Source organism: Conger conger, chromosome 3 (assembly GCF_963514075.1).
Source record: "Conger conger chromosome 3, fConCon1.1, whole genome shotgun sequence".
Taxonomy (NCBI): Eukaryota; Metazoa; Chordata; class Actinopteri; order Anguilliformes; family Congridae; genus Conger; species Conger conger.
The window spans coordinates 14,229,500-14,240,154 of NC_083762.1; the positions used below are offsets into that span (position 1 = coordinate 14,229,500).

The 10,655-nt window shown below is 40.9% G+C and overlaps 1 protein-coding gene across 1 annotated transcript; it reads left to right on the forward strand.

The window, feature by feature from the left end:
* Positions 1-3,055: 3,055 nt before the first annotated feature.
* On the forward strand, positions 3,056-7,068 carry LOC133123236 (uncharacterized). Its single transcript, XM_061233576.1, has 5 exons — positions 3,056-3,166; positions 4,231-4,492; positions 5,684-6,037; positions 6,116-6,223; positions 7,058-7,068. Exons 1-5 carry the CDS (start codon positions 3,056-3,058, stop codon positions 7,066-7,068), a joined length of 846 nt encoding a protein of 281 aa, XP_061089560.1.
* Positions 7,069-10,655: the final 3,587 nt, after the last annotated feature.

A 10,655-nucleotide genomic window follows, 5' to 3' on the forward strand; every position in this document is an offset into this window, starting at 1 on the left:
ACTTGGAATGAGCATCCAAGAAGGCAGAGGGGCTTATATTTGATTTGCACCAAAACTTATTTACTCAGCCTGGGGTTTGGCAAGATGTGCTCATCAAAGACACCTAGACAAACACGCAAACATACAGCAGACGTGAAAAAAACCCACTGGAAGAAACACATGCACAGAAACACACACACATATATATACACAGGGACATAGATGGACACACACACAGTCTCACACACACACACACACACACACAAACACTGCTGGGTTCTGCTGGGTTCTGTAGTTTGTTTGTCAGTTTGTTTCAGGAAGCCGGTGTTGGGGTAGCAAGGGTCTTTAGCTGAGGTGGCATACCTGGGCAAGCCTGGCCCTGCATATACAGTGGGGTGTAAATATTTGGGCACCTCTGGTTTAATGTCCCATACAATTAATCTGTATGTGAGGGAAAGCAAACCTGATCTGTAAATCTGTACTGAGACCTTTCTTTTTTTAAAACAAAATTGCTTTTTTTTGCTGTTTCCAGTTTATAATTGATGAAAAAGGAAAAGGGCCCTGAGAAAAAGGACGGGGATCCTTTTGGATTATTCCTTGTTACTTTAAAAAAAGATGATTACTAAGGCCCAGACCCAGGTGATTTACTTGTTATGGCTTCAATGACTTAAGTGCATATAACTCCGGGGCTGAACTTTTTAATCCGAAGTAATTCTAGAGGCTGATGTTCGAAGGTCAGTACAGACACTGATGTGGAAGAGAGGGTGGGTATTCCAGCAAGACAATGATCCAAATACCTCAAAATCAACCATGTAGTACCTCCAGGAAAAAAATATTTTTTTAATCTGTGGAAAGATCTCAAAAATGCCAGGAGGCCAAAGAATATTTCTGCGCTAGAGTTGTTCTGCCAGGATAATTGAAAGACTCCTAGCTGTCTACAAGAAGCTGTTATATTTGGAGTACTAACTGAGAGGGTTCCCAAACTTTGCACAGGGCTTACTTCATTATTATTATAATTTTTTTATTTTTAGAAAAATGTAAAAAATTTAAATAAAAAGCCACTCTTGCTTTAGATTTTGAAGAAATGTGTCATGTTTAACTTTATACCACCTGGAGGACAGGCTTTTTAACAAGGATTCCCAGATTTTTGTATATTACATTACATTACATTATTGGCATTTGGCAGACGCTCTTATCCAGAGCGACGTACAACAAAGTGCAAACCCATAACCAGGGATATGTTCGCTGAAAGACCCTAGAGGGAAGTACAATTTCAACTGCTACCTGTACAACAAAGATAAGGACATGGGCCAATTTTATTTTATTTGTTTTTTATTTATTATTATTTTTTATTATTATTATTATTATTTTTTGAACAAAGAAACAAACAAACAGAGCAAAAGTGACCAATGTTAATTATCCAAACACTGCTTACCTAGCCAACTAAAAATACCGATACACAAAGCAAGTCACAGAGACACACCACCCTTGAAGGTGGGGAGAGATTCTACAGTTCTGACCTCAACGGGGCCAGAACAGACAGTAGTCGTGAGCGTGAGGTGGAGGTTCGGAGAGGGGGAGGTGCCAAGGGGCCTGTGAAGGCTGAACAAAGAGGTCTGGCAGGGGTGTAGGGTCTGATGATTTTTTGTATATAAGCTGGGGAAGACCCTTTAACTGCTTGGAAGGCTAGCACCAATGTTTTAAATTTAATGCGAGCCATGACAGGCAGCCAGTGGAGGGAAGTAAGCAGGGGGGTGACGTGTGAGTATTTGGGAAGGTTGAAGACCAGACGAGCTGCTGCATTCTGGATGAGTTGGAGGGGTCTGATGGTGGACGCTGGGAGGCCAGCCAAGAGGGAATTGCAGTAGTCCAGGCGGGACAGAACCATCGCTTGGACCAGGAGCTGGGTCGAGTAGGGGGTGAGAAAGGGGCAGATTCTCCGTATGTTGTATAGGAAGAACCTGCAAGACCGGGTCACCACTGCAATGTTCTCGGAAAGGGACAGTCTGCTGTCCATCACCACGCCGAGGTTCCTTGCACTGGGTGACGGCGTGAGTGTGGTATCCCTGAGGGAAATGGAGAAATCCATATGGGGAGAGGTATTAGCAGGGATGAATATCATTTCAGTCTTGCCTGGGTTGAGCTTTAGATGGTGGTTGTCCATCCAGCTCTGGATGTCCCTCAGGCAAGCAGAGATACGGGCTGAAACCTGCGTATCAGACGGCGGGAACGAGACGAAGAGTTGGGTATCGTCCGCGTAGCAGTGGTCGGATAGCCCATGTGCAGTGATCACAGGGCCAAGGGAGTGAGTGTAAAGAGAGAAAAGAAGCGAACCAAGGACTGAGCCCTGGGGAACTCCTGTGGCGAGGGGCCGAGGTGTCGATAACGAACCAGCCCAGGCAACCTGGAAGGAGCGACCAGAGAGGTAGGACTCAATCCAGTCCAGGGCTGTGCCACAGATGCCCGTTGCTGACAGGGCAGACAGGAGGATGGAGTGATCCACAGTGTTGAAGGCAGCAGAGAGATCTAGAAGAATGAGGACAGAGGAGAGGGAGGCTGCTCGTGCGGCATGGAGTGACTCACTGACGGAGACGAGCGCAGTCTCTGTCGAGTGGCCCGATCTGAAGTCTGATCAACTGTCTGAACTGTCTGAAGATCAACGGTCTGAAGTCTGATCAACAGTCTGATCAACTGAGCCGTCTGAGGAAGGCCAGCTTTGCTGGTGGATGTGGAGCCACTAGTTCAGTGAAAGACTGACCTAACCGTCTTTTGGTTAAAATACTAAACTAAATGCTGTTCTTGTCCTCTGAATTGATCTTCTTCTAATGAAGTTGTTATGGTACATTTTCAGTAAGAAAAAAGGCAATCAAAACCAATCGCGGATTCATAAATGACAAAACAAGTAGATTTAGTTTCAAGGTTATACAGCCTGAGTTCAATAGCCAGCAAACAGAAGTAACACAGACAAGGCAGTGAAGGCGACAGGCGCTGGTCAGAAACTGGGAAGACAGGGCACTGCAGAACAGACAGAACAAGGTCCAGAGCCAGCGAGAGTTGAAACCAAGAAGTCAGTCCAATGGGGCAGGAACGGGGAAGGAGCGGGAAGGAGGAAAGGAGGCTGACTGCTGGAGAGAGGAGGGGTAAGGAACCAGGAACACAGGAGCAGGACACAGGAACACAGGAGCAGGTAAGCTGTGCGCAGGAACAGCTAAATCGTGACACAGGACACAGGAAACAGGAGAAACCGCTGGAGAGTATGGCAAGCAGGAAGCAGGGCACATAACAATCTGGCAGGGAACAGAAGGAAACAGACAGACTATATACACACGTAACGAGACACAATGGGATTCAGGTGAGTGTGATTACACATTAGGAAACACGTAACAGGTGCAGGGGGTGTGACTGGGAAACATAATCTGGGCAAACGTAAAAACACAAAACGGAACAAGAACTATAGTAATACATAGAAAAGCAGTAACAAGGAAACAAACTGTGAAAAAGGGGCAGGGGACGTGACACAAGGTTACATTGTCTGAGTTAATTCCCAAACCCTGATACTTTGTGATAAGGCAGGTACAAAATGGAGTCAGTGGAATGTCCTGGTAGGGGTCACGTATCACGGATTGAAATGCAGTTTCCAATGTGTGATTATACTCCATGTACTGTAAACTATTTCAAACTTTATGCAGATTTCAACATGTTTACAAAACGTAATGAACAAATGTATTATTGTTAACAGATTGTTAACCAGGATGGTCTGTTATGAACAAATTCTCCTTTACAATGACGACCTGACTGTTTTTTGTTTTTTTTGCCTGTTGCACTGAGAGGGTTTTTTTGTGGATCTTCATCACATAGTAATCTGTTTGAACAACCAATAAAAACTGCCCCTGACTTGTGACCTCCTACTGGAAAATGATCAGCTCAAGTCCTCCTACTCTGTACACTTTTAGGTTTACAGTGCAGGGTACAACAGGGTCTCAACCAGAGGAGAGACTCAAGGACAGAAGAGCTCAGATACAGCGATGGCAGCCCTTTGTGTTATTCTTGTGTTTTTCAGCAAAGTGTGTAAGTTTATTACTATTATTACCTTATCAGCCAGTTCCTCGGTATTTTCATTTCCAGTGAAGTTGAAATATTGCTTTCTGTTGTATTTCAGATGGCCATCTTGGAAGCATAGTTCAACCTAACACACTGGTGACAGCTCAGCTTGGAGACACCGTGACTCTCCCATGTTTATTATATCTTGAGAAAGAAGCGCCAAATTTCAGCTGGATAAAACAATCTATTGGACAGAAGCCTCAGATATTAGCAAGGACATGGAACTATCAAACAGAAGCTACATTTTTCAATGAGTTTAAAAACAGTAAACGTCTCAGTGCTAAGACAGCAAATGAGACCTTTAACCTGACTGTCTCACATGTAGAGCTGTCAGATTCAGCCACATACTACTGCGCTATTATACGTTTCAGAGAGATGAGCTTTGGAGATGGAACTACTTTAATGGTGCTGGGTAAATATGAAACTTAATTCCTTTTTCCAAAGCCTATTGTAATTGTAAATCGTCATTCTATAGCAGGGGTAACACAAACTGTCTTTCTGATGCAACCATTACACACACCACACGTAAAAGTTGAAGCTATTGGTACATTTATTTGAAGAAAGCCACTTGAAGAATAGCAGTACCTGTGCTTTTTCCGCTAAAATAAAAAAGAAAGTTATTATATAGAAAAGAAAGATATTATATATATTGTTAAAGACTGAATGCAACATAAAAATAGAAACCATTACCAACTTCAAGCCTGTAGGATCATTTGATCATTTACATTATGTTAATAACTATAGAAAACAAAACCAAGCCATTGTCATTGCCAAATAACTAAAATCTTGTAGCTTTTACATTTTTTAACAATTAAAAAAGCAGGTACAAGCTTCACTGTATCTTGGTGATCATTTTCCTAGAGATATTAACTGTTTTTGCAATGGTGGAAAACATGATTGTACAAACTATCAACTAAAATGCAATAGTTGTGCAGTTAACAACCTTAGTACATAGTGGTGTTTTTTTTTTAATATATTATAATTTATAGTGTCCAATGGACACTAAATGCATTTGCTGAAGCTTAACTAGTGGGAAAGAGAGTGGCAACAGCCTTATCTTACAGTTATCGCTCACCTCTTCGGCATCTTCTACTCCTCCACTTGTAAGCGCCCCCTTAACCGTCAGTTGCTTTACAGTTTTAACCTTTCATGTTTTTTGTGTCTGAGATTCTGAGATTATAGACTGGGGGCTGTTCCATCACTGGTGCAACTCTAGTTTTTAGCTTTAAATTTGAGCGGTAAACTGTTGTAAAATTGAAGCAGTCGACACAAATGGAAGAACTGGCATGGTAAAGAATGCACACTCATCTAATCTTGTTTAATTACACATTATATTGACAAAATGTATAGATAAGAGATTTATAATTTAATAATAACAATAATTGACACTGATAATTGCATTGATCCTGTACCCATAGACAAATAATTCTTATGGGAACAACAAAAAATGCAATTAACAGTATAGATGTGAAAATGAAAAACAGGCCTTAGTACATCTTAACCTGTATAACCTGAAATACTACAAGTCATATCTATGGAAACCTACAGAAAAGCCCCCAAGGGGCAACTTGTATTGATTGTAATGAGTGCTAACTTTTGACAGGGCCAGAGTCCCAGAGCAGGACAGTAGTGCTGCAGCAGCCCGAGTCTGAGTCAGTGCAGCCAGGAGACTCTGTGACTCTGCAGTGTACAGTACACACTGAGACCTGTGCAGGAGAACACAGTGTGCACTGGTTCAGGCCGGGCTCAGGAGAGTCCCCTCCAGGAATCATTCACACCCATGGACACAGGAGTGATGAGTGCCAGAGGAGCTCTTGGACTGTGTCTCCCACACAGAGCTGTGTCTACAACTTCCCCAAGAGGAACCACAGCCTCTCTGATGCTGGGACTTACTACTGTGCTCTGGCCACCTATGGGGAGATCCTGTTTGGGAACGGGACCAAGCTGGACTTTAAGGGTAGGAACAACACAGTCACATCGTAAAACCTTGTTTTTGTGCATTTGTGCAAACTGAATTTTGCTACTAAAATATCAGGAAATGATGTCCTCCCGCTTTATTGCTTGGTGGGAGCTTTGGCATTGAGTGTGATCCTAAACATCATCCTCGCTCTGAGCAAGAGAAAAAACAGTGAGAACTGCAAAGGTAAGAGACCAATTAATCAATGTGCAGTATAAGTCAATGGATGTAAAAAAAAGAAACTTATTTACAATATTTTTTTTTTTGTAAAATGAAATCAGACTAGTCTGACACCTACAAGATCATAAAAATACTCAACATCTTAAAGCATCCCTGCACAGCTGTAAAATGACATCGCAAAAAGTTACTTTTAGGTAGGTGCACTGAATACATTTACATTTTAGTCATTTAGCACATGCTTTTAATCCAAAGCAACTTAAAGTGCATAGGTTCTCAACAAGTTAAAAACATCAAATCATAAGTGCAAAATTTTTTTATGGTAAATGGTTGCCATTGATATAGCACCTTCATCCAAAGCGCTGTACAATTGATGTTTCTCATTCACCCGTTCATACACATACTCACACACCAACGGCAATTGGCTGCCATGCAACTTGTAGCAACTTGCCTTCCTGCCGTGGTGAATATAATTAGCTGTATGAATAACTACCACCACTACTGAAACGACTACTATGAATAATAATAAAAAAATATATTAATGATAATAATCAAGCAGAAGAAGAAAAATAACTGCTTTCTTATTTGAATATACACCATAAAAAGACACTTCAAATTATTTTAATGAACCTTCAGCAGTTTCTTTCTTATCTTCCTCAAACAGGGGCTGCCTCAAGCCAAGTGTCCAGAACAGACTTGAAGAGTAAACAGGTACAAATGCTGTATTATGTTGTGAAATTATTTTTTTTAACTAAAATATACAATTCCTGTGGTGAATATTAAATGATAATGAGAAGGAGGAATAATCATAATATATGCGCTGTGTCATGCGTTTCCTTTTAGCATCAAGATGAAGCCATGAATTACGCTGCTTTGACTTTCACCACCAAGAAAGCCAAAGTGAGGAGGAAGAAGAGGGAGGAAGAGAGAGAAACGGTTTATTCAGGTGTGACATTTAAAGACCACGAGTGAAGCTTTCCATCAAAATTCATCTTCGTCACAAGAATGATCACAATTTATCAAACCTGTCCTCCTTCGCATTGGTGCAGATTACATTATGAGTAAACTGTAAATTTGCCAGAAAAAAATGAAAGAGTCTCTTGGAGCTGTGCTTATTCTTAAATGCTTTTTCAAATAAACAAATGAAAACTTCAAAAATTGAAATGCAGTGGTGTCCAAAAGTTTCGGCACCCAGGTCAATTGCATCTCTTGTTGATTTTATGAGTGAAAAGTAGTTCAATTCTAGTTTAACTATTACCTAGCAGAGGGCAGCTGAGAGTTTTTTCTTGCTACAATTTGAGTGTTTTTATTCAGGCTAGGAAGGTTTTTGTTGGTTGGTGCTCCACTGCAAAGCATCTTTATATTATTACATTATTGGCATTTGGCAGACGCTCTCATCCAGAGCGACGTACAGTTGATTAGATTAAGCAGGAGACAATCCTCCCCTGGAGCAAAATGCTCTATGTAAATAAAAAGTGATATATTTCTACAAAGTTTAATGCTGAATTATTTGTTATGGTAAACTTTGTTCATGCTTTTTTGTTTGATATTTCCATAGATCAGACAATCAGGGTACATACATAATTCCTATCACAATCCACCTTAATGTATAAATACTGTCAAGTTTTACAGGGATATTTACTCCACAGACAGCAGAGAGGCATGTGGAGATAATATATCTTTGCACATCCACACCAGCGGTGCATCTGGCATACAGTACAAAATCTGCCACTTCTAAGCCAGGGTCACTGTGAATCTGTGTACTCTTCTGCATGTTTTACTGAACATGCTTTCTGAAGACAAGGCCTCCTGCAGCCAGAGCCCTCTCTGTACCTTCAATAGCCAAAGCACTTCCTGTATGCACAGCGACAGCTTTCTTGTGTCGTCAGTTATCAATGATGCGCAGTGTGTTTTAGGAGAACTGGACGCATTTTCTGACTGAATGACTCAGTAGCAGATACCTTCCTGTGTTCACAGGGGCTTACAATCTAGAGAACAAGGAGAGAGTAAGGCCTTCCCCAGAATGGACTTTAGTAAAGTATTTACCTTAGAGAGCTGAGCATGATTATAACATCCTTTGACTTCTACTCTACCTGTGCAAAATTACTGGTATAAGACTGGTATAATGGCCATCACACATAAATAAGATGTCAAACATTTCATTTCATTTTATTTTAGTGTTAATACATTTCTACATGTTTTTGAACATACTCTTGATTGCATTTCATACATTGAACTATAACACATAAAGAAATGTCACAGAGTCAAACTCATTAGACTGAATAAACAAGCACATACTGTTCTCAGCTAAGCCAACTGGTCTTTCACTCTAGGATAACTTATATCAGTGCTATAGGAGATTGTGAAACAGTGTGTCTGCCATTGGTGTAACTTTGATTCCAGATGTGTGTGACACTTTAAAAAGAAATCCTGCTTCTAGCTAGCGCATAGAAACTGCAACAAAACATTTAAATTCACACATTTATAAAAACTCTGACCTAAACCCCCATAAGAGCAAGCCTAGAGCACAAGTGGCAAGAAAAAACTCCCTGCTGACAGAAGTTCATTCCAAGGAACATGATTCTGGTTGCTTGGATGGATCCAGACTGAAGGGGGAGCCCATCCTCCCCAGTCCTTCTGCTGACTGTCTTCTCTTGACCTAAATTCATATTATTTTCAGAAAATCTCCCAAAAATACACAGTACATTTTCATGGTTTTTAGGATGATCTGGAGAGAGAATCTGACTATTTGACTAAATGCCACCCTAGAAAAATGGTGACAGTAAAAAAGCAGGCAGTAAATGTCACATGGACATACCTATTGCTGATACACTGCCTGTGTTGAGATCAAGTGTACTCTTGATTGAATTTGATACATTGAAGCATAACAGCTTCAAAAATACTTCAAAAAAGCCCCAGCACAAGCAGTTATAAGAGACTGCTATCAAGAAATAATGTGTCTGCCGTTGGGGTAAGGGTGTCGGCATAAATTAACTTGTTTCTAAAAAGATCATAGAAACTGACAGAAATCTTTTACACACAGCTCTCTTTTTCATCAGTAGTACAATGTGTTTGTCCGTTTCAGACTGTTCTGTTGTGGTGACAGGGGAGGTTCACTTATTTTCCACCCACAGCCTTATATATTCAGCTTTACTCAGACCAGAGCTACACAGGAAGACTGACCTGCAGTACAGAGCTGTGTTCACACCTCCCTCTCTCAGCACTGAAACCACACTGACACTCCCCCCTCATGCCTCAGACCACCTTTCCATTTTTCAACTGTCTAGAAAAGAGCAGCTTTAAAACACTACACAAACAACATTTCAAAATACAAATAATGAAAAATCTGTTCCTGCACAAATTGTGCTTAAATTCTAGTGACAAAAGATTGGTATTGCCCTCTATAATTAATGAGGGCTTTTAACTTTAATATTCTGTATTCATCATCATTCACATGTTTTCTTCTAAAATGTGTGCAATGTAAAACTTTTCAGAATGACACTATTTTGGTCTGATTATGCTGTTTTAGAGAAATGTTTTAAGCTTGTGTGCATCCTTCAGATTTCTGATATACTGCGTGCAATGATGAATATCACTCATCATATCAATATCTCTCTCTCTCTCTCTATGAATCCCTCCCCCTATTTCGACGCAGACTAAAAACACACCTTATCAAACCGTACCTTAGTCCTCCCTCCTGATCCCCCCCACCTTTCCGATATCAAAAAATAAAATTAAAATAAAATTGCACTTACAATGACTGTATTTTTTGTTTAGAACAGCACTTCATATGTATTTTACTAGATAGGGATGTGATGCTTTATCTTGTGCAAGAACCTATGCACTTGTAAGTCGCTTTGGATTAAAAGCGTCTGCCAAATGACAAAATGTAAAATGTAAATGTCTCTCTCTCTCTCTCTCTCTCTCTCTCTCTATGTATGCTCTTGAAAGTCAGTGGAGAAAGGCCAGGAAGGTCACCACTCACATGAGAATAGTAGCATGCAGAAGAGCATCTCTGAATACACAACGCATCATACCTCTAAGTGGTTAGGCTACAGCAGCAGAAGACCTAAAAGTCTAAAAGCTTAGTCTAAAATGCCTAATAAAGTGCCAGCAATATTTCATATCAAACTCTTTATTTAAATCAGTAGGTTTTTCAAAGGCATCAGATTAAGGAGGAGCCAACAACACATATGGCTTCCTCCTCTTCCTTTCCACAGCAGGGACATTCAGAACCACGGATAGTGCCTGCAGGACCAGGAGAAACTTCAGCAAGGTTGAAGACCAGACGAGCTGCTGCATTCTGGATGAGTTGTGGGGTCTGATGGCAGACGCTGGGAGGCTGGCCAAGAGGGAATTGCAGTAGTCCAGGCGGGACAGAACCATCGCTTGGACCAGGAGCTGGGTCGAGTAGGGGGTGAGAAAGGGGCGGATTCTCCGT

Bases quoted from the DNA above. Each gene is read 5' to 3' on its own strand.
- LOC133123236 (XM_061233576.1), top strand. From the start codon at position 3,056: ATGGGGCAGGAACGGGGAAGGAGCGGGAAGGAGGAAAGGAGGCTGACT. The intron at 3,167-4,230 runs GTAAGCTGTGCG...TTATATCTTGAG, and splicing joins ACACAGGAACACAGGAGCAG to AAAGAAGCGCCAAATTTCAG. The intron at 6,038-6,115 runs GTAGGAACAACA...CTAAAATATCAG, and splicing joins GACCAAGCTGGACTTTAAGG to GAAATGATGTCCTCCCGCTT.